Source organism: Rhagoletis zephyria, unplaced genomic scaffold (assembly GCF_001687245.7).
Source record: "Rhagoletis zephyria isolate East Lansing unplaced genomic scaffold, Rhagoletis_zephyria_1.1 Rzeph_scaffold_00281, whole genome shotgun sequence".
In the NCBI taxonomy this organism is placed as follows: Eukaryota; Metazoa; Arthropoda; class Insecta; order Diptera; family Tephritidae; genus Rhagoletis; species Rhagoletis zephyria.
In genome coordinates this window covers 265,624-291,039 of record NW_016157365.1, presented here as the reverse complement: position 1 = coordinate 291,039, position 25,416 = coordinate 265,624, and the positions used below count along the sequence as shown (strand labels likewise).

At 36.9% G+C, this 25,416-nt stretch overlaps 1 protein-coding gene across 1 annotated transcript in view; it reads left to right on the top strand.

Moving 5' to 3' along the window:
- Positions 1-6,939: 6,939 nt before the first annotated feature.
- LOC108358662 (zinc finger protein 629-like) overlaps positions 6,940-25,416 on the top strand; it is a 53,588-nt gene continuing 35,111 nt past the window's right edge. Inside the window, exon 1 of the mRNA XM_017610103.1 lies at positions 6,940-8,217. Within this exon, the coding sequence (XP_017465592.1) occupies positions 7,228-8,217 (990 nt within the window). The 5' untranslated portion in view covers positions 6,940-7,227. The remainder of the gene's footprint in view (positions 8,218-25,416) is intronic.

The following is a 25,416-nucleotide window of genomic DNA, read 5'->3' as shown; positions in this document are numbered from 1 at the left end:
CGTCTTTTATTTTAATTTTATACTCATTACATAGAATGTAACCCTTCTTCCTGAGCGAAGAAGGTCAGTCAAGGTGGCACACGTATTATGAATGTCAATAGCATTAAAATGTTAAGGGTCATCCCTGGTAGCTCACTTGCCGAGGGTGCAATCGTCACCAAAGTTAATCGGCAGAAAAACGAAGGAACGTTATTGACGACGTAAAAGACCGGTTCAAAATTGCAGTGAACGAAACTACAGATCTGTTAAAATAACTATCCCATCATCTTCATAGCGTGGCCTGAATGCTCCCAATAAGGCTAAATAATTATGTATCGCAGGCAGTTCTAGTTCGGCTGCACCTACTTGAAGCATAAAATGGACGAGATGCAGTTATGGGCCTTACAGCCGTAGATTTCGAAGCTGTACAGGCAGGCTTTGTTCGAAATTCAAAGAGAAACTCGAATTGGCAGACGATAGTTCTTCAGCTTCATCATAACTCTGGACAAAATTATAGTATAAATACTGTATCAACTTGATACTATCAATTTAAAGTCGTACTGAACCAAACTGTACCTCCACGTACCCACAACCCAACATACTCAAATCATTAACTATTTCTTCGGCCGCTTTCTAAAACCCTAATCGACAGACCTCCGCTTCTTTTATGTCCAGTTTACCTGTGACAACGGTGGGCAAACGCGGCTCTGTGATCCAAGTGCGTCTCTTTGCCTAGAAAAGTGCGGCTCTTTTTAACCGACTTCCAAAAAAGGAGGAAGTTATCAGTTCGTCGGAATATATATATATATATATTTTTTATGTATGTATGTATAACTTTGGACCACGTCATTCGATGTCGATAATTCTTTCTGCATCGGAAAGGTAGTATCTCAGAGTTGGTCCCATACTAATCTGGCTAAGATCCGATCAGTGGATCATGAGATATATATATATATATTGTTTTTATATGAGAGTTGAAGTCGGTTTTTTTTTGCTAAAAATTACTTGTCTTAGAACATGTCGACTTTTTTTACTTTTTAAAATACATATTTCTTTTCAATTGTGTTGCTTTCTTATTTTATTCTTTTTATATACACATACGCAAGTTGAGATCGGAACATTACCCGCAATCGGAGAACGAAAATTGGCTTTGTGACTTAATGTTCTTTACCGATATGATGGAACATTTGCAAAACTTGCATTTGTCCCTACATGGAGAGAATAAAATGTTTTTGATTTTTCGCAAATTATTTAAATTTATGAAGCTAAACTACATCTTTTTATGCATGGTCTCAAAAAAATAATATTGGTCATTTTCCATGGCTAGACAAAACCTTTGCTTATGTCAAAGAGGATAAATTGTACCCCTATGTCGCAAAACAACATGATTTAAAGCAGAATTTGAAAAAAGATTTGCCAATTTGAAATTATTTAAATGTACGTTTGCTTACTTCATAAACATTTTTTTATGTAACATAATTTAGGATGAATTTACAATATCCGAAATACTCCTTTTTAAGAAAAGGGAAGGAGTGTTGGAGTTTTTGGAATTAAAAGAAGATAAGGCACTGGAAATGCAACATAAAGCTTTGCCATCGCTTAAATTCCGGCAACAAGTACCAGATTTAAAATATCCGCTGTTGAAAACAGCTGCGTGCCGCATATTTTCAATTTTTGGTTCAACGTGCAACTGTGAGTCTTTCTACTCTACAATGAAATTCGTAAAGTCAAAATACGATTCACAATTGACTAACCATCATTTAACAGCACTGTTGTGAACGGCTTTAACTAACTAAAAACCAGATTTTGAAAATTTGGCCAAAGGAATCTTTTGAATTTTCTTTAATATCTATCTTACGTACATTAGAATAATAATACAATTAATGTTTTTCATTTCTAATAACAATTTTATTTAAAAATAAAACTTTTGTTTTTGTTGTTTTTTTTTGCTCTTTGTATCATTTTGAATTTACATATGGCTATTTTCGGCCTCGGCCTTGCCCACCCCTGACCTATGACCATATAATATATATATGTACATACATACATACGTATTGAATGTATTTGTCGTGCTCGAAAATATCTTGATCTTATTGTTCTAATACATAGCAGTGAAATGTTATTAACGGCATTTCCAATTTTCGGTGATGGATAGATCTGTAAGGGGAGCAGCTTGTATAAATAATGCCGTAATATTCGCCAAAGATATTACCACAGAATATAGAGACAAGTTTTCAACAACACTATGGGCTGGTTTCTCCAACTCAACTTCACTTAGTTTAGCCACTTTTTAGACTTAAGCCAAAAGTTAGCCTACGTTTTACACAGCTTATTCTTGACTAAGTCGAGAAAATTGGCTTAACTAAGTTAAGTTGAGTTGGAAAAACCAGCCCTATGCGATCTGATAGAGGCCGCTTCCGAAAGTGTGGACTTGGCCGATGCGACCTGAGTATCAATGCCAGTAAAAGGGAACGTACTCTTTTTTCCTAAGAAATAAAATTGGCATCGATAACTTCACCAGAACTGGACGGCGTCCGTCTAATGAAAAATTATCTAAATATTTAGGCGTAGTTTCGGACGGGATGCTTTGCTGGCGAGCATAGCGCGCGATTTGAGAAGGTTATAATCAGTGTTGCCGCGGAACATTTTTAGTGGTAGCTAAATTCCAGCTAAAAAAGGGCTAAAAAAGAGCTAAAAATCGACGTTGTGGCTAAAAATGGTTGCTAAATTTTTTTTACCTACATCTTATATATAAAAATAAGTGCACGTTTTTGGTGTGACCTCATAACTTGAGAACAGCTTCACCGAATTCAACCAAATTTATGTGGCACATTCGATTTATCATGCAGATGGTTTATGCGAAGTTTTCCCGAATTCGGAAGAGGGGGCGGGGCACCCTCCATACTAACTAAAATATAAAAATAAGTGAACGTTTTTGGTGTGACAATATAACTTAAGAACGGCTTCACCGAATTCAACCAAATTTATACGGCATATTCAGGCTATCATGCAGATGGTTTATGTGAAGTTTGCCCGAATTCGTAAAAGGGGGTGTGGCACCTTCCATACTAACTAAAATTTTTTTGTTGTATATCTCTTGAAATATTTGTGGTAGAGTACTGGATGTTGGTATAGAGGTATAACAAATAATTCCATACTCATGGATAAAAATGGGCGGTATTNGTGTATATCCAAATGTGTTGGATTAAGATTTAAAATAAAGAATAAAAAATTTTAAAATAAAACAAAAGATAAATTTCATATAGAAAAATTCCAGGACTTTTTATTCGTTTTTCAATATTTGGTGTAGAGAAGTAAGTATACACGCAAAAATTTTCTATAATTACTGGTATAGAAAAACAATGAACTCTGAAAAAATTAATATTTTATTCAACAAAAAAACTTTTTTTGTAACACATAAAGCATATTAAGGGCCGCCAACTTACCTATTTTACAGTATAGTTAAATCGTTAACGGATAAGATAACGGCCCTGAAACGTAAGGAACATACATAGACATATGTTTACTTGCCTTAAAGGAAAGGCGTTCGCTTTATGAGCGAAGAGTTAAATTCATGAAAATCATAAAAAAAATTTTAATGTCAATGATGAATAAGTTTTGAAAAGGGTTAAAAAAAGGGCTAGGGGCAATTTCAAATTTTTGTGGCCAAAAAAAGAATTTGGTATACTGGTAAGCAGTGCGCGCTTCCACTCCGCAGCACCTGGGTTCAAGCCCTGGTCAAAGCTACATCGCAAAAAAAAAAATGTTTTTTCTTAACAGCGGTCACCCCTCTGTAGGCAATGGCAACCTCCGAGTGTATTTCTGCTATGAAAAACAGCTTTTTGTGTGACAACATTAAGGCGCACACCAAAATCGGAGGAGAAGCTCGGCCAAACACTAACATATGTGTAAGCGCCAATCTATTATTATTATTATAATTATTATTATTATTATAATTATTATTATTATTATTATTATTATTATTATTATTATTATTATTATTATTATTATTATTTAATCGCAGGTTGAACGTGAGATGTCTGTACTTTGTTTGAAAAGGGAAGACATACAAACTAAGGTGGGAACTCGCACTGGGCATTGACCGATGGGCAATAGTTAGGGCTGCCAGATATCTCTGTTGCCAAACCGGGACACTTATTTTGACAAAAAAAAACATAAAAACATGAGATCATGAGATCATTACAACGTACACCAGCAAAACAAAACCATTTATCACAACTAAAGTACAGAGAATTTTCCATAATGCATGTACCTTTTTTGTTCCTTATAAAAATACAGTATATACTAAATACATCAGAAAACATAAAAATAAAATTTCTAAACTTTGTGCAAAACTCGGGAAAATGCAATAATTTTGCATACAAATTCGCAACTTTCGATTCAGAAATATAAAAATAAGTTATAAAAATTTTAGTTGATTTTTGGTATTGTTTTTACTGAGAGTTTCTTCCATACAAACTATGTTCGACAATTTTTTTGGATGTGGAAGACACTGTCAGCAAAAAATAAATAATTGCAAAAAATCAACGAAATTTTAACTTCAGACTTGCACTTTACTAATTGGCTCAAAAGCTACATTTTCAAAATTTTTCTTAAAGATCTGATTAGAAATTGTGATCAGATGAAAGAGTCTCCGAGCCAATAATTTTGTACGGCACGGTACTTATAAGTAATCTAGGTTTCACGAAAGAAAAAAAATTAAATACAAGGTAACATTGAAATATCAGTCATTTGTTTCGTTGCTGTGAGCTTGTTTCAAAACTTCTGGCTTTTGCTTAATATAATTGTAAAACCCTGTGCATGTTATTTTAATGTATTTAGGTACATACTTATATTAATCATCATCTATTGCTTGTGCAAAACGTGCTAAATTTAAAAAAAAATTCGCATATGAAAGAGCAGCAACCCAACTCGTAATAAATTTAAGTATACAAATTTTAGTATTTAGTTAGAAATATTCAATTGAAATACGCAAACATTAAAATAATGCGCTTTGCACTTAACGGATGCTTTTTCATAATTAAGTAAAAAAAATACTTAAATTCCATGCTGTGTGTAATGGAATTTGAACCCTGACGCTCAGGAAATTAGCAAATTGTGGCAAGCATCTTCGTGCACTCAGCTACAGGCAGACATGTAAATGTGCATTCAAATGTTCAGTTTGATTCAACACCACGTGTGCGTGGTATGAAAGTATTGTTTTTAAGTACGAACATTTCAAAACGATAATCAAATAAAAAATATTCATGTTTACTATGCGTTATTTCCCCCAGTAAATTCATAAAATTTTTCTTAATATTACAACGCGTTTTTTCTCTCAGTGTAGTCATTTTTATGCAAAATTTGTGCAATCAAATCGAAAACCGGGACACTTAAACGAACCCCGGGGCATTTTAAGGTTGGACCGGGACACCGGGACAAATAGTCTACAAACGATTGTGATATTCTAGCAGTATTCAAAGTAAGATAAAGATACATTCGGTACACTTGGCTCTATTTAGGTACAACATATTTCTCCAAAACCGTTTCACGTCAATAATTTACATATATATTGCGCATTAAAGGAGACCGAATGTCATCTGTCAATCACCTACAAACGATTCTGCATCACTTAGTCGGCAATTCAACATTCTATCATCAAAAAAAAAAACAGGGGCTAACTTCCGTAAAAATGTTGAGCTTTTTTAATTTTCTTATTTTAGAAATAGGGAGATCTATCAAACGTTAATTTTTGTCTATCATAGACCTACAAACGACCTACAAACGATTGTGATATTCTAAGTAAGATAAAGATACATTCGGTACACTTGGCTCTATTTAGGTACAACACATTTCTCCAAAACCGTTTCACGTCAATAATTTATATATTGAGCATTAAAGGAGACCGAATGTCATCTATCAATCACCTACAAACGATTCTGCTTCACTTAGTCGGCAATTCAACATTCTATCGGCAAAATTAAAAAAAACAGGGGGCTAACTTCCGTAAAAATGTTGAGCTTCTTTAATTTTCTTATTTTGGAAATAGGGAGATCTATCAAACGTTAATTTTTGTCTATAATAGACCTACAAACGACCTACAAACGATTGTGCTATTCTAAGTAATATTCTAAGTAAGATAAAGATACATTCGGTACACTTGGCTCTATTTAGGTACAACACATTTCTCCAAAACCGTTTCACGTCAATAATTTATATATTGAGCATTAAAGGAGACCGAATGTCATCTATCAATCACCTACAAACGATTCTGCATCACTTAGTCGGCAATTCAACATTCTATCGGCAAAATTAAAAAAACAGGGGGCTAACTTCCGTAGAAATATTGAACTTTTTTATTTTTCTTATTGTAGAAATAGGAAGATCTATCAAACGTTAATTTTTATCTATCATAGACCTACAAACGACCTACTAACGTTTGCGATATTCTATATAATATTTTTTTATTAAACAGTAGATAACTTCCGGAGCTCCAACGATGGCAATAAAAACAATGGCTTAAACACGGCTGCTGTGGAGAGTCAAAGTAAAACAAAGAGAGGCAGAGAGTTCTCGCTTGCCCACTTGAGCGCCAGCGACTGCATGTAGTATGTAGCCGAGCACGACAACGGATCGACATTTACAAATTGCCAACACATTGACTACGCTCAGGTCGATCATAAAGCGAACAAAGCAGCGAACGTAGGAAGAGGCGAAGCTGGGCTGGAGGGAGGAGCAAGCAGCTGGTAGTAGCGATTTAGTGTTGTGTTGACAACATTTAACGTTAGCACTGTTGACGCATTTTATGGGCATTATCGCTGCTGTTGCTGCTCCTTTTATTGTTTTACTTTTTCTTGTGGTCGTTGATTTTTCTTTTGAACCGCAGTCATGATCGTGGCAGCGGCGCTTGGTAATCGTCAACAAGTGACAAGAGCAAGTGTGCTGAGAGGTTTTGTTAAGTTTTAAACGCGTTCAAGTGTTCATTGGTTGCACGGGGCCGATACAATTTTTCGGAGTTTTTATGAAGTGATGTTAGACTTCGGTTAACGGCAATGCAACATAACGTACTTTGACGTGCAGCGTGACAGTTTGACGCGATTGAAAACGTGCGCATACAAGTGATTTGTAATTTTATTGCTAAACATTTTTAAATCCGAAACCAATTTAATAAAAAAAACTAATTCAACAAAGCTCGCTGAATATTTATAAAAAAATATATCCCTATTTTAAACTCAGTATTGTGTGGTAATGAACGATATTAGAATGGGCTTCAAGCATACTATGCTGCAACGCCTACAAAACTATGATGTGTATCCCGCGAAATCTGTGTCCAGCAGCAACAGCTCGGAATCGGGTGACGAACAAACGCACCAAGCCACTCACGTCACCGATTTCAGTATTAGTCGCATATTAGGTGATGATGCGCAACCAAAAGGTGCTTCAAAAAATTGCAAGGATTCCGCCAAAATACCGACGCACAAGGTCAAGCCATGCACTCCTACGTCCGAGACTTCAGCGTCTCTTGCTACTGATATACTGGACCTGTCGAAATCCTCTCCTTCAGCAGATCAGGCGCCAACAATCACTACACCTCGTCAACCCGCCTATCCAACACCTACCTACCATGGATTCCATTCCGACTTCATAGCCGCCGCTGCAGCCGCAAATGCAACGAAATTGTACGCGCAATTTTTTCCTCATATGTTCGCTACATACGCGGTGCCCAACTTCAACGCACCCACAGCGGTGACACCTTACCAAAAACGCTACTTTGCACCGTATGTCATTAACTCAGCGTCAGCGGATACCATTTCTGCCGCCCAGTTGAACAACTCCCGTTTATCGACGTTGCCGAACTACTTAAGTACGCCAATATCGTGTTCATCGCCTAAAAATGTTTACGCACGCGCGGGTTGTACTGATTGTTTAGATTATTATAAACAACTTCCGGCGTATAAATCATCCGTGCCGTCGGTACCTTCTTCGCCCTCCTCCTCAGCGTCGTCGACGTGTCACTCGTCGTTTAGTACAAACTACTTGAAAGCAAAGTCTTCTACTGAACTACTTCTCAAATCTTCAACAATTGCGCTGACGACGGTGTCCAATTTCAACTTAACTGCGAAAACGACAAACATGTGTGCGAGTAATCCTACTTCTATATCGGCTTTGAATGCCGAGGAAATAAGCTACAAATGCTGCATTTGCGATAAGGTTTTTGGATGCTCACAAACATTACAGGTGAGAGCGGGTGTCTTTTGAGATCTTCGATTAATTACGCAACCCCAAATAAGTTTTGGTCTCTGATCCAACCCATCACCAGAATTTATTTGTTGCCTCGATTAGTTCTTTCTAACATTCTATTATAATTTTTATACCTTTGCTTTGTTTATTACATTATTTATTTTCATACATTATTTTCTTGAAAAATAAACATGTAATACACATTTCATGTGAAGAACTTATATAAGAAAATAGTTGATTGCAAATTTGTTCAGTTTAATGTTAACGCTATTCTGGCAGTGTAAATAATTCATGAACCGCATTAAGAAAAACCCGATTTTAGTCAGCGCATATTTCTTTCAAGTGTTCAAAAGTAAACAAAACCTACTGTTTTTATTCGACATTTGTTTTATAAATAAATTTGCGCCGTTGAATGAAATGGCAGCGAACAATAATTTAAATTTATTAAAGTAGTAATTATAATTTAAAATGGACTGCATAAAGAAAACCAGCCTATTTTCATTCGAGTCAAATGAATGATGTTTTTTATACATGTTTTCTAACCGATACACAATGTAAGATTGTTAAATTCTAGATGCACTAAATACCTAAAAAACAAATACTTCAAATTCGATGATCTTTTAGTAAATGTTAGAAAAATAACGAACTGTTACGAAAATAAACACCAAACATCATGAAAATAATGTCATCAGCAAGATAACGGTTATCAAACAAGTGTTATTGAAACTCACGCAAAAATTAATTTTATACCATCCATCAGTCACAAAATTTTGTTCGTAAACTTTAATAGTTTAGTTGTATGTTATAATACTTTATTGCATGTATGTAAAGTTAGAAAATTTTGGAAAATTTTGTATATTCCATAGACTCCAACTTAGAAATTCTATCAGATTCCATTTTGACACCACAGATAAGCAGATACATCCAGGTGCTAACTAAAAAAAAAATAATTCGCCCAAAGGCATAATTTTTTACAATGAGTGAAATATCACGCGAATAGGGATGGGTAGTGGGGGGTTGAAATTCGATTTTTCCGAATTTCGAACATTACCCAACCATTCGATTATTCGATTCGAAATCTGGTGGTGAAAATTCGATTTAATTCGAATTTTTTTGGAATTTCGCAACATTTTTTTGAAGTGAAACTTCTTAATCGAGTTCGGAGATGTTTGCGCTAAAAATTTAACACCAAGTCATAAAATCTGTATCGTGCAATTTAAAAAAATTAGGAGTCGAATTAAGGGCTTCTCCTTTGGGTCTGCACTAGGGATGCCAAAATATCAGGAAAATTGGGATCCCGGGATTTCGGGATATTTTTTAGGTAATCTCGGGATCCCGGGATTTATGTCGGGATTCAAATTGAGTCATAAATTTTATGAATATGAGTAAAAATTCAATATCTGAAAGCATTTAAACATACCATTAAATAAAACTTTTTGAAATTTACGATAAACTGATTGTAAAATTCATATATCGCTAGCTTAGAGTGAAAAGTTGCTAACTTCACTTTTAATAAAAAATCATATTTTTATATAGGAGGCTAGATAAATTAGAATTGCATCGTTTCGAAAAGGGTAAAGGTCCTTGTTTTATGTTTTCTCGTTTATATTCAATGAAAGTAAAATTTGCTAAGGCCAAAAAAAGCTCCGAAAATTCGATAAGGCCAAAAAAGTTCGAAATCTTTTAATAAATATCGAATCCCTCGTTCATGCTACCGACGTAAAAGCCTCTAAAAATTTAAAATAAAAAATCAACAAAGAAACTAGTTTTTTATACAAAAATTTTTAAAATTGAGTTTGGAATAACAGTTCCTTCTTGGCACAGATTCTTTGTTTTATGTATCAGATCGAAAAACATGTATTTTTTTACTTGAATCCCTAAGGCAAATGGAGTGCCACACACAGTGATGGCAAATTTAGTCAGAAACAAAAAAGTTGAAGAGTTGATTTTTTGGAAATAAAGATCAAATTCGACTTTTTCTGGACAAATTCGATTTTATTCGAATTTTAGCAACACAAAGTTCGATTTCAAAAATTCGCCAATTTGGACCTAAAATTCGAATATCGAAGCTTCGAATATCGAATTTACCCATCCCTACACGCGAAGCGCTTTTTGAAGTTTGGTTAAGTAATACGAAAACGGCAAAGTTTGTGACATTTGACCAGAGATCGAAAATAACCGTCACCAAGTGTCTCGTATGGTGTTTACCACTGACACAAACACTCAGCTCTCAAGCAAAGAGTGTTTCCCACCGTGGCAAATCACTCTGTGCGATCATTTTGTGTTTTCCGTTTGGGTTATTTATCAGCTGCTAAAATTTTCCTTGGGCAAAAACACTTTGGCAGGGACTTTTATTTTTAAGTGTCTTAATTTGTGGGTTATTGTAGGACTGAAAAATATAAGTGGGCGTAATAAGTGGAAGCAAAGCGTTAGGCATTTCTTTATACGACATATACGTACAAATACATGTGCGAACATTTATGACAAAGAAGAGAGCGTGCACATTCTTAATATGATACACCGAAAATAAGCTATTTCATTTTATTGATAAAGAAAAGACTAAAGGCAAAGTAAAAAATAAAAACAAAAACAAAGATGCGTAAAGATAAATGCAAAAATTAAGATCAAGGTAAATTTAAAAATTTTACATATATAAGGGCAAAGGTGAAGGGGAATATGTAGATTTAGAAAATGATAAACATAAAGATTATAAAGATGAAGTAAGATGACGATAAAGGAAGGAAGATTAAAATAAAGGTAATTATAAAGAAAATGATATAGTCACAGAGACTCAACCTGGGAACTAGGAATGTTCGATATTTAAGAAAGAATCGATATCATGAATCGATTTAATTCATTTCCATATCGAAATAGTCCAAAAATCCCGAAGTGGTCCAGAAGATTCCGATAATCCCGAAGAAGTCTGGAAAATCGTGGATTAGTCCCGAGGGCCCCGAAGATTTTCGTAGAACTGGAAGTTGATAGTTGAAAAATTACAAATCAAATTGATTCGCTCTACAAATCAAATCAAAAATTTGTATTTCTTATTTGGTTGACAAATCAAATCACAAATATGTAAATTTTATTTTTTCTTTGGTCAACAAACCAAAACACAAATCAAATATATTTCTTAACTGATTGCGGATTTTAAATCAATATGGATTTAAAAGCACGCAACCCTGCCACCGCATGACCACGACGTTGACGTTGCTTATATCTCTCTATATGTCTATCAACAGCAAATTTGATATGTTCCTACGCATTTCTACGGTACCCTGCGTAGGTGCATTCCACTGTTACGTACAGACAAGTTCAACTAATTTTACGGTTTATATTACATATAGCACTTAATTGTCTTATCAGATATATACTTTTTTTTCTCTAATTTAATTGATTATATACTAGTCTTTAATAGTGCGAAGAAACATTTAAAAAAAGTCATGAAATACTGAAGAAAAATTCAAACAACCCACGTCACGTACGGGACACATCAAGTCAACCAACATTCGAAATCGTTATAGTTTTATTCAGATTTCAGCGAATATATTACAGGTGCATAAAAGGTGTCTTCGAAGGAAATTATAACTAAGAATNCATTTGACTATCATTTCCTAGGTAAAATTTTCCGTTGTATCCGAATATGAAGTCAAAATATAATAAAGTGGAGCAGTTTTCGAAATTTCAGTTTGGGATCTGAAAATAAGTGCACTCATTTAATTTAAATTTTTGGGACATTTCAATCTCGAAATTAGTTTATATGTACTTGTAAACCTTATTAAATTTGTGTGGCAAAGACATTTTCCAACCGGATTTGCAGTTTGAAAGCTATTCATTGATTTGTCCTCAACTTTGCAACATTTTTAAGGAACTTTCCAAAAAAAATTACTTTCGGTACAAGTCCTACAAGTGTTCAAATAAATTTAAAAGTGTAGATATTTTGTAACACAAAGCAACTTGTAGTTACAAGTGCCGTACTTGTAATTACTGAACTTTGTGTGCAATTGTAGCCTATTTCCGTAACACAACGAACACACTTGTACAGTTGTGTTACGGATCTTTCTACAATTGTAAGCAATTTTCTACCTATCTTGAACGCTGAGTAGATTCAGTTTAGTGAAGTATTTTGCCGTTAGCATACAATTTTTCTGTCGCTATGTGGTCAAGTGATTCCGAAAGTAAAAACGAAAACGTTCCTACAGTGTNGTGTGCAATTGTAGCCTATTTCCGTAACACAACGAACACACTTGTACAGTTGTGTTACGGATCTTTCTACAATTGTAAGCAATTTTCTACCTATCTTGAACGCTGAGTAGATTCAGTTTAGTGAAGTATTTTGCCGTTAGCATACAATTTTTCTGTCGCTATGTGGTCAAGTGNCGTACATGTTCGTGGGTAACCGCACTCTAACACTTATTTTTCCTCTTCCAGCGATAAGTGTCCGTGTCTAACAGCAACGGAAAAAGATATGCAAATAACCCTTTCCCACTGAGAGGAGCACACATCTACACAAAATAAACCACCTGTTCCGTTTTGTGGGTTATTTTTTCTCTTAAATAGGGACGGTTATTTTGGGATACTTTCAAAGTGTTGAGGGATATTTTCGACCTCTGCATTTGACTATCATTTCCTAGGTAAAATTTTCCGTTGTATCCGAATATGAAGTCAAAATATAATAAAGTGGAGCAGTTTTCGAAATTTCAGTTTGGGATCTGAAAATAAGTGCACTCATTTAATTTAAATTTTTGGGACATTTCAATCTCGAAATTAGTTTATATGTACTTGTAAACCTTATTAAATTTGTGTGGCAAAGACATTTTCCAACCGGATTTGCAGTTTGAAAGCTATTCATTGATTTGTCCTCAACTTTGCAACATTTTTAAGGAACTTTCCAAAAAAAATTACTTTCGGTACAAGTCCTACAAGTGTTCAAATAAATTTAAAAGTGTAGATATTTTGTAACACAAAGCAACTTGTAGTTACAAGTGCCGTACTTGTAATTACTGAACTTTGTGTGCAATTGTAGCCTATTTCCGTAACACAACGAACACACTTGTACAGTTGTGTTACGGATCTTTCTACAATTGTAAGCAATTTTCTACCTATCTTGAACGCTGAGTAGATTCAGTTTAGTGAAGTATTTTGCCGTTAGCATACAATTTTTCTGTCGCTATGTGGTCAAGTGATTCCGAAAGTAAAAACGAAAACGTTCCTACAGTGTATCGTTATCGAGAGAGAATGAATATTTCCTTCCTGAGAGACGCATAATTTTTGGAAAGGTTCAGACTGAATCGAGAACAGTGTGAAACTGTGCTTAAAGATATAGGCTCAGTTATCGTGAATAAAACAATTCGGTGCTTCGGTTTCTTAGAATTTCTTTATTTTCTTCATCGCAAAGGCGCATTACAACGTTAATGTATCTGACGTAACGTTACACGATATTACGGTACTAAAATCTCCACAGAAACTTTTTTGTTAATATTGGTTTTAATTTAACTTTTGACGCAAATATAATATGAATTTTATGTCGAATATATTTTTTATTTTGACTAAAGCGTACCCTAGCGGTTCCATTTATTGCAAATCTATGTCGTACTATGACTAACCGCTGGAAAAGCCCATATTTCTTTACTTTGGAATTGATATGTAAAGCAATATGGTTTTATTTAGGGCTTTACAGAGTCCAATATTCAGATTTAATTTTTTGAATTTGATATTGATATTGGAAATATCGGGTCCATTTATCCCGGTAATAATGGGTATCCTATATTTTTACAGCGATACTTTAAATTAGTAGTATATCGATACTTCCGGTTCGATATCGTGTCCCTACTTGTTAATCGATTAGTCGAACAGCAAAATTTGTTTCAAAAAATTATCAACTTCACTTAATCGACTAACCGTTTCTTTTCGACTTTTTCCACTAATCGCTCACAAACAACTATGTAGTCGAAAATGCGTTTATTTTCAATTTATGAACTAGTTGTTTTCTTTGAGTAAACATTTTATTTTTTGAATACTTATGCTTATTGACAAAACCCAACCACGCTAATACAAATCATTTAATGGTGAAAAACTGTCACTATTCGAATAATTTCGGTGAGTCGATTTTCAGACTACTCGATAGTGAACGGTTAGACGAAAGTGAACGGTTAGTCGAATGCGAGCGGTTCATCGAATAATTCTATATGACTATCAACCGACAAAAAAAATTGCTAATCGACTAGTCGACTAAGCGAGCAGCCGGATAGTCGATTTTTAAAAAGAGCTCTAGCTTGTAAATAACTAAATCAAGGCTATTCAAAATTTGTATATTAATGTGAAAATCGAAAAGCATCTACAAATGCTTGTAGAAACATTTACAAGTGTAGAATATTTCGCTAATAGCTACGAGTATATAAAAAGCAAATTGTGTTACAAAAAATCATAGAACTTGTAGTTACAAGCGAATCACTAATAACTTGTAAACTTGTTACATTGTTACAATTGTAAACTTTTTGTTACAGGCCCCATGTTATCTACATATATAACTCGAAGTTTACCGGTTAAATTGATAAATTGGCTTGCACAATCAATGGTTAGGAGTAAAACTAAGAGTTAAATCTTTAACTATTTATTTACCCCAGAAATTTTCGAAGGTTAACTTGCTAATTATATTTACATATATATGTCAATTCTGCCAGTACCAAGAATAAAAAAATTGAGATTTCAAAAATGTTTATGCTATTTAAAAAATATTTGTAAATACATACATACCGTGACGAAAGTATTGGGACTGTAAATTTTTCGCAACATACATACCTATGTATACAAACTTACATTAAAAAAATTGCCAAAAATTAACGCGGTTTTCTAAATAGAAAATTGCAAATTAGTATGCAGATTTATTTGCTCTCGCACAAAGTTTAGAAATTTTACTTCAAACTTGCAGTTAGCTATACTAAAATTGAATGCGCTATAAAACTGCATACAAGAATTTTTCTAAAAAATTGGAATAGAAAGTTTAAAATTTATTGAATTTTACTGAGTTTTAAACAAAGTTTAGAGATTTTCTTTTATGTTTTTTTGGTGTAGTATGAACCAAGGCATATCCCACAGTTATTATAGCAAAAACAACATTTGCGTGTATTTTGTTGTTTATTCTGGTATCGAAAGTGTCAAAAACTGTTCTGATTTTTTTCTTCTAAATCAATGTGAAATACAAAAAAATAAAAAATTTAAATTTGAAATTGGAAAAAAATTAAAATTTTTGCAACTTTCTTTCTTAGTAAATTTGTTTGGGTGTATAATGAAATCCCGATATACAAAATACCGAAATACAGAATCCTGAAAGACATAATCCAGACACGACCAAATCCCGACCAGACATAATCCAGACACGNTGAAATACAAAAAAATAAAAAATTTAAATTTGAAATTGGAAAAAAATTAAAATTTTTGCAACTTTCTTTCTTAGTAAATTTGTTTGGGTGTATAATGAAATCCCGATATACAAAATACCGAAATACAGAATCCTGAAAGACATAATCCAGACACGACCAAATCCCGACCAGACATAATCCAGACACGTCCAAATCCCGACCATACATAATCCCGACAAGACACAATCCCGACCATACATTATCCCGACAAGACACAATTCAGACAAGAAATCCCGACAAAATATAAAAATAATTAAAAAATCGGGGAGCACTCCATAATCCCGACTTTGAAGATCCCGACTAGACATAATCCAGACAATTTTTGAAAATCCAGACAATACAAAATCCAGACAGGACATAATACAGACATAACAAAATCCCGACCAAATAAAATACAGATAACACATTATTCAGACAAGACAAAATCCCGACAACTCAAAATCCCGACAAGACACAATCCAGACAAAAAAAATTACAATGGGTCCGGAAATGCAATTGATGACTTTTGCTTAAATATAAACGGTTACTACTCCACATTTTTTCGCTTCTTCACTGCAAGGAGCCTAACCCTCTCGGCAACCATTTTACCACAAGGACGAAAGCTGCGTATTCTCGTCGATGGCAAACTAATTCCAAAGGTGATTAACCGGAAAATTGTCAGATCTAGCTCTCGTTCCCGGCGCATACAACCGAAATTGCCAACAAAGTACAGAGCCCTAGTCCTCAAAGACAAAGAAACGGTGTTGCAAACATACAAAGTCAGGGACAATTGGTTCGCCGGGGACAATTGGTTCGCAGTGGACGAAACTAAAGACATGCCACAATACAACACCCTGGACAACCAGAGCATGTCTTCTGATGTCGCCAGAACATCACATCCACAGTGAGGCCGAAATTTTCCCATTAAGGTGCTACAGTTGTCAGCACTCGAACTTGCTTGAGCTGAAGGACCAGGTCCAGCACTACGCACAGCACCCCTGGCTATTAACGGTATTTACAAACTCCAGTCAAGTGAATGCCGTCATCAGTGCAAATCACCACCTGTGAACGTGAGTGAGCTTCAACTGCCACGAGATACCCCAACGNGTTATTGTTGTAAAGGCTTACTTAGCCCGTAATTGTCCACAGGCTCAACTATCGGTAGGCCCAGGAAACTTGATATTTCGATGAGGTAGCACCAGAGGGAGAGGTATATTAGTTGAGTTGGATTGAGTGGGCATGTAAAGACGTGGTTGGTGTCATGGGACGAATCTCCACATGTTGGACACTCATTTTGTATGTTGGGAGGCAAGTTGGGCCAGAGTTACGCGGGTATCTCGTGGCAGTTGAAGCTCACTCTCGTTCACAGGTGGTGATTGGTACTGATGACGGCATTCACTCGACTTGAGTTGGTAAATGCCTTTAATGGCCTGTCTGTACAGTCCCAGTCCCAAGGGTGTTGTGCGTAGTGCTGGACCTGGTCCTTCGGCTCAGGCAAGTTCGAGTGCTGACGTCTGTAGCACCTTACTAGGAACCGCTTGCTGATAATGATGTTGTGCCCCTTACTGGGAGAATTTCGGCTTCACTGTGGATGTGATGTTCTGGCGACATCAGAGGGCATCCCCTGGTTGTCCGGGATGTTGTATTGTGGCATGTCTGTAGTTTCGTCCACTGCGAACCGATTGTCCCCGACGAGCACACAGGCGCTGCATAATTTAGAACCGGACGGCCAATTGCCTTGTATGTTTGCAATACCGTTTCTTTGTCTTTGTCCAAGTACTGCCGAATTGGGGAATTGAGGACTATGCTACGGCTCTGTACTTTGTTGGCAATTTCGGTTGTATGCGCCGGGAACGAGAGCTAGATCCNGATTGAATAGCAGCTTTTGGAACGCTCTCACAACTCAGCAGCATAACCGCTGGGCCTTACAAAGGATGAATCAATGCTTCGAGAAGGAAACAAATTGGGAGCACTCCATAATCCCAACTTTAAAGATCCGGACAAGACATAATCCAGACAATTTTTAAAAATCCAGACAATAAAAAATCCAGATAGGACATAATACAGACATAACAAAATCCAGACCAAATAAAATACAGATAACACATTATTCAGACAAGCCAAAATCCCGACAACTCAAAATCCCGACAAGACACAATCCAGGCAAAAAAAAATTACAATGCGTCCGGCAATGGAATTGAAGACTTATGCTTAAATATAAACGGTTACCACTCCACATGTTTTCGCTCATTCACTGCGAGGAGTCTAACCTTCTCCCCTACAAAATCCTCGGCAACGATTTTACCACAAGGACGAAAGATGCGTATTCTCGTCGATGGCAAACCAATTCCGACGGTAAATAACCGGAAAATTGTCAGATCTAGCTCTCGTTCCCGGCGCATACAACCGAAATTGCCAACAAAGTACAGAGCCCTAGTCCTCAAAGACAAAGAAACGGTGTTGCAAACATACAAAGTCAGGGACAATTGGTTCGCCGGGGACAATTGGTTCGCAGTGGACGAAACTAAAGACNGGGCATCCCCTGGTTGTCCGGGATGTTGTATTGTGGCATGTCTGTAGTTTCGTCCACTGCGAACCGATTGTCCCCGACGAGCACACAGGCGCTGCATAATTTAGAACCGGACGGCCAATTGCCTTGTATGTTTGCAATACCGTTTCTTTGTCTTTGTCCAAGTACTGCCGAATTGGGGAATTGAGGACTATGCTACGGCTCTGTACTTTGTTGGCAATTTCGGTTGTATGCGCCGGGAACGAGAGCTAGATCCCACAATTTTCCGGTTATTTACCGTCGGAATTGGTTTGCCATCGACGAGAATACGCATCTTTCGTCCTTGTGGTAAAATCGTTGCCGAGGATTTTGTAGGGGAGAAGGTTAGACTCCTCGCAGTGAATGAGCGAAAACATGTGGAGTGGTAACCGTTTATATTTAAGCATAAGTCTTCAATTCCATTGCCGGACGCATTGTAATTTTTTTTTGCCTGGATTGTGTCTTGTCGGGATTTTGAGTTGTCGGGATTTTGGCTTGTCTGAATAATGTGTTATCTGTATTTTATTTGGTCTGGATTTTGTTATGTCTGTATTATGTCCTATCTGGATTTTTTATTGTCTGGATTTTTAAAAATTGTCTGGATTATGTCTTGTCCGGATCTTTAAAGTTGGGATTATGGAGTGCTCCCAATTTGTTTCCTTCTCGAAGCATTGATTCATCCTTTGTAAGGCCCAGCGGTTATGCTGCTGAGTTGTGAGAGCGTTCCAAAAGCTGCTATTCAATCGCTTGTTTTGTATTGGAAAAAGGTTTCACAAATATACTTTAACAATTTAGAATTTATGTGAGAAGAAATTAAAAATATTTGACATTTTCGAGACCAAATAATTTGAAAAAAAAAAAAATAAATCAGCTGCTATACTGATTCTACCTGTTCAATGTGCCTTGAGTAAGAACTATATCGAGCCCTAACCGCCAAAATAACGTAAGCGACATTTTTTTCAAAATTTTCTTTTTGATGCAGAATTGTATCTAGATGTTCTAGGAATATTTCTGCATCAAAAAGAAAATTTTGAAAAAAATGTCGCTTACGTTATTTTGGCGGTTAGGGCTCGATATATTTATGTATAAAAAATAAAAAACTTTTCATAATTGCGAAAAATTTTCTGTGCCAATATGTATATGCACATATTCATTTTTCCGCCTTAAGCTCTGAGGTTTCGGTCAGTCTCCCGTATTAAATGCACCAACTGCGTTCGCGGTCCATCCAATTAAGATAACTCTCAGAAGTGTCGCTGGCCAATTTGCAATTTGTACCTATTTGAAATTTTATATTAAAAATCCAAAAAAACAAATGTAAACAAACGTCAAAAAAGAGAGAGAAAGAGTGGTGCCTACCTAATTTAGAAATCCCTCAGGTTAGTTAACTCTGGGCCAATGCTGCAAGACATTGTCTGGTTTAGGAATATAAAAACTTAAATCTGAGCTACTTAAAAGCTCAGTTAGTCTGGACTTAACTTAATTTAACTTACCGTAAGAAATCATCAATGATTATACAACACGTCAACTTAAGCCAGAAGCGGAAATATTTTGTTTTCGTGTTTTCTTTTTCACGTGTTTAACAGTTTGCCGCCTAAAATGCCACATCAAAAAAAGTGTACGCAAAAAATATGTTGGCGTTAATTTATTTTTGGGAGATGCAAAAACGAAAATCTGGCAAGCCTGAGTCTCTCACCGCTCTACATTTCGGTAAGGCCGTAACTTAAGAATCTAAAACCTACAGCTTCTCAAGTTTCTTACTGTATGTTAAGTTTTAATAACTGCCAACACAGTTTCTCATACACTGAGGGAAAAAAATATTAAAATCAAATATAAACGTAATTGATCTTACTATAAACATCAACGAAAGTACTGTATATTGGTAAATATTCAATTCAGTTACGCGCATATTAAAATGACCGCGTTCGTACTGAAAAAGCATCCGTGAAGTGAATAATCAATCAGACAAAAACTAAAAAAAAAAAAATTAATTTGCATGTTGCCTGCAGTGGAATTCGAACCCGACCATCTACGGATATTAACAATTTGTGGAAAGCATCTTTGCGCACTCAGCTACACCCAGGCATATAAATTTGCTTTCAATTGTTGAGTATCCATCAACACCACAGCACGCGATTTGTACGGATAAACATGTATGTACTATGTATGGATGTGTGTGTTGTCACCGCTCTCAGAGCGGCGCTCTGCATGCTTGTGGTGCGTATGTACACTTACATATACATACTCAGATGTGAACAGTCAAATACGTGCGTAATAAATTTTGTATGAAAATATTATTTTTAAATACGAACATTTTTAAACGATAATCAAATATAAAGTATTCATTTTTACTATGCATTATTTCCCTCAGTGTATAAAAGGTAGGGCAAAATATTAAGTTGCGAAAATTAAGTCTAGACTAACTGAGCCTTAATTCTCTATTTATATATTTAACTCTGGATATTCTGCAAGTGGGCCTTATAAATACATACAATACATAATATCTAAGTCTATCTATCTATCTTCTTACTACTATAATAAAACTGTAAATTGTTTGTCTGTTTGAACTCACTAATCTCCGGAACTACTGAATGGATTTTCATGGGGCTCTAGCTGGTGTATAGAGAGTGACCTCGAACGTAACCTAGGGTATAAACAAATGGGATCTGATAGGGGGCGTGGCACCTCCCATAGGCGTGACATTTTTAATCAGCTATAACTTCGAAACCGTGTCACATGACTTTGAAATTTGGTGTGTTCACATACATAAAAAAAGAGGCGTGGCACTTCCTATGGGTGTGAAATTGTTAATCAGCCATAACTTCGAAATCATACGTCACATGAATTTGAAATTTGGTATGAAGACATGTTCATGGTAGGCGCTTATACATACATAGTAAGGTATATATGAATGAGTTTGTACAAGGCGCGTGGCACATTCCATAGGCGTGGAATTTTTAATCAGCAATAACTTTGGAACCGTAAATCACATGAATTTAAAATGTGGTGTGAAGGCAGATCTATGATAGATGTTTAAAGTAAAGTATCCATATCTATCTATACTATAATAACACTGTAGATTTTTTGTCTGTTTGTCTGTTTGACCTTGGCCAAAAAAAATCAATTAAGTGAGTACATTTTTTTCGGATCTCAAAAACTGACATCGGGCTATCCGGCAGGTTCTGCAATTAATTTTCGAGTGAATTGGAGTCAAGTTCGCTTTGAAATCAAATGGGCAGGGGCTGAAATTCACTCGGAAGTGAATTCCAGAATCTGCCGAATATCTTTACGATAAAAAATTACTATAATAACTATTTTAGTTCCCATTATGATTTAATAGGAGGGGAAGTAGTTTTTGCCTAAAGGAACTTTTAAGCAAATTTTAAGTCAATATCTCTTAACCTACGGCAAAATCTTGCACTGTGCGATGTGCGAAATAAAAATCCGATTTGCAAACAACGAGTCAATACACTTATGAATTTTACAGCGCATTGAAATTGCGTTTATGCCTCCGTTTTTATTCACAGTGAACTGGGTCAAAGCGCTTTATGTGTCGGTATAAACAAGGTATATATTGCATTAAAAGACGTTAACCTGCTTTAAAAAAGAATTGCATAATTTTCGGCTTGATTTATAGAATCCAAAATAAGTTGACGGGTAAACATATAAATATGTATTTATGTATAGTCTATTGGCCTTATTCACAAAAAATAAAGTAGCTTTAAAAAAGGTTTATAAACTGAAAAATGTATGAAAACGTCACTTTGTAAAGCTCTTTAAACCTACTTTACTTTTATGAATAAAGCCATATATCTATATATGTATATAAAAATGTTGTGTTCGTTTGTCACGGTCATCAAAACTCGAGAACGGCTGAACCGATTTGAATAATTTTTTTTTATTGTTCGGTATTACACCAGGATCATTCATATCACAAAAATTTTAAGAGTTGCCGCCTGTTTGAAAATTTTTAAATCCAATTATATTGATAAAGTAAATGAAATATTACAATATGGGTATCAAATTAAAGAGGTTTAAGAAAAATAACTGATGGAAATACTGTTGAGGAAGGTTGCTACCTATTTGAAAATTTTAACTCAGTTAAATTGATACAGTATCGATATGAGTAGGTATCGATACTTTAGATCCGATATTTTTCAGGTATCGATACTTTCTTTCGATACTACTTCCAAGTAAAAGTATCGATCCTTCACGAAATTCATCCTGTAGCTAACTGCGACCACGATTGGGATTCGGAAACAACACAAATAGCCCTCGCATAACAAAAACACCTGCGTACGATTACAAATAAAGCGTTACGATAACAATGCCAGATTTATCATATTTACATAACTGTTGGCGTACTAAACACTTAAGGGCCCCGTCACTTTCAATGCGTTCCGCGCAAGGATGAAACTGACAGTTGAGTAGACTGTGTGTGTTTGCATAGAGAGTGTCAGATTGGCAACCCTCGCGTCGACGGATCCAACGACCGTTCGCCAACACTCATCTTTTGATGCACGTAAGCCTGTCACTGCTGACGTTTGTATAACCTTGCGTTTACCCAAGATAAGACAATTGAGAATATGTATTAATTGTCATATTGTTTGAGTAAAGTAGGCGTCCAGACAATAAACTGTCTTCGAAAAGCCAAACACAGTGAAGAAGACATCAAGAGAAGTATGAATATATTAGTTTTGCCATTGTATCTGCAAAATTAACTAGTGTAAACCCCAAGTACGTGGCCATAAGGAGCAGCTGATTTTTGTTTGCAGACGCAACACCTTCATTGTGGCGTATCTGTACGTTACGTACGCCACTTCCTGCGCATACTTTTCCGTTATTGACGTACAAGTACCCATTCTGACGGGCCTCTGAATAGGAAACCTCGTTTACACCCGTGTCCTTATGATACTCATGTAAACCACCTGATGATGCGTTTATAAGTGATTTCCTACCGATGGGCGAAATAAAAGTATGATTTGAAAACGAAGGCGAGTCAATATACTTCTGAATTTCGAAGCGTATTTAAACTCGATGTATGAAAGGGCAGACGGATCCATCTGAGCTCGGGTAGGGGAAGGCCCGCAAAACTCTTCATCTCTTCATCGTCAACTTTGCTGTGGCATATGAGCAGACAAAAATGCACACAGATTTGTTAAGGTTGAGTTCATTTACAAAGCCCCCGCTTTCCAATTATCGTAAACAAGTGCCTTTTGGCAAGAGTTACGGTTTGCTTGATCCCAGACTGGCAGTACGAGTATGATGGCTTCTAAGTAAACAAAGTCCTTTATAGTTTCGAAGTAGGTAATGGATAACAGCAGTACATGCCCCTTTGTTAGTTGATCAGATGAAATTTTTCCAAAACTTTGCTTGGACTCAAAACTTCCTTACAGTTTGAACAGAGCTTAGCGTGTTAGAGAAGACATATTTCCTTTGTTGTTGTTGTTGTTGTTGTTGTTGTTGTAGCGGCTACAACAACCCCGCCCGATCGGTTGATATCTCAGTCGTTGTCGTCAAGTTCCACTAACGGCAGCCCTAGGAAGCGTGCAGCTTCTATCGGGTCGGTCCACAAGGACAAAGCCGTTAGGGTTGTCGAGTTTTCCGGGCATGCGAAGAGATGTTTCGAGTCATGTGGGGTCTCTTCGCATGCCGGACACTCATTTGGCACATCCTCATTCAATCTACTCAGGTAAGAGTTTAACCTGCTGCAGTCGCCAGAGCGGAGTTGGGCTATTGTCGTTCGTGTCTCCCGTGGCAGATGAAGCTCCGTCTCGTCCATGTCCGGTGGCGGTATGCCTAGAACGGCATTCATAGGTCTAGAGTCTACATAACTCGAGACTGACTCCCTGTGAATGCCGTTCAGGGCCAGTCGGTAAGCTGACGGGTCCAGAGGTGCTTGATGAACCTCTGGACTTCGTGCGTCAGTTCATATAGATGCCTTCTGACGTACCTAGGCGAGGGCACCTCTGCAAGCAGCTGTCTGTTTGGGTGGCCACTTCTGTGGCTAGCGACTTGAGGACCTTGTTGCGGCTCTGTACTTTATTGACAATAGCGGTTGAGTGCGCAGAGAAGGAGAGCAGGCTGTCGAATGTTACTCCGAGTATTTTGGGGTTATTCACCGTCGGAATTGGTGTGTCATCGACGTGAATCCCCAGCGGTAGCCTGACCTCCTTCGTCCAGGTTGTGAACAGGGTCGCGGAGGATTTCGTAGGGGAGAGGGCTAGACACTTTGCAGTGAAGAAGCGAGAAAGTTCGGAGAGATAGCCGTTTACTTTCGAACACAGGTCATCAATTCCATTCCCAGTCGCCATGATCGAGCAATCGTCGGCATAGGAGACAATCGAGACTCCCTCTGGTGGTTGAGGGAGCTTTGAAATATAAAAGTTAAACAGTAGCGGGGAAAGGACACCACCCTGAGGAACCCCCTGTTTTATTTTTCGCTGCTTACTCGTTTTGTCTCTGAACATTACCGACGAATGTCGACCACTCAGATAATTTGCCGACCACCGTTTGAGCCTCTGTGGGAGAGAGGAGGCCTCTATATCTTCTAGTAGCGTGGAATGGCAGACGGTGTCAAACGCCTTTGACAAGTCCAACGCTACTAGAATCGTTCTCTCACAGGGACGGTTACGGTTAAGGCCACGAGTTATCTGAGTGTTTATGGCGTTAAGTGCTGTTGTTGTACTGTGCACTTTACGGAAACCATGCTGATGCTTCGCTGGGGTCAGGTGGTTTGTGAAGTACGGGAGTAGCAAGGCCTCGAGTGTCTTCGCTACCGGGGAAAGGAGTGTTATCGTCCGTCAGGTTTCCCCGGTTTGAGCAGTGGGACCACTCTCCCCAACTTCCAGATANAGTCAAATGTTTTGTGAAATACGGGAGCAGCAGAGCCTCGAGTGTCTTCGCTACCGGGGAAAGGAGTGTTATCGTCCGTCAGGTTTCCCCGGTTTGAGCAGTGGGACCACTCTCCCCACCTTCCAGATGTCTGGGATGATGAGAGTGGCCATTGACAAGTTGAGGACCTCCGTTAGGTACGCTACCCCCGCAGGACCCAAATTTTTCAGCATCAGCATGCATATACCGTCGGGACCCATGGCTTTGGAGGCTTTTGCCTTCCCGATGGCCACCTGAACTTAACCGCAAGTGAAAGCAAGGAGGGCACAGGTTGTTGGCAGTTTGTGCAGCCTTCTGGTCACTCGACGCTTGGCTTTGTCCACCGGAGGATGCAGTATGAACTGCCGGCTAAAATAGCTC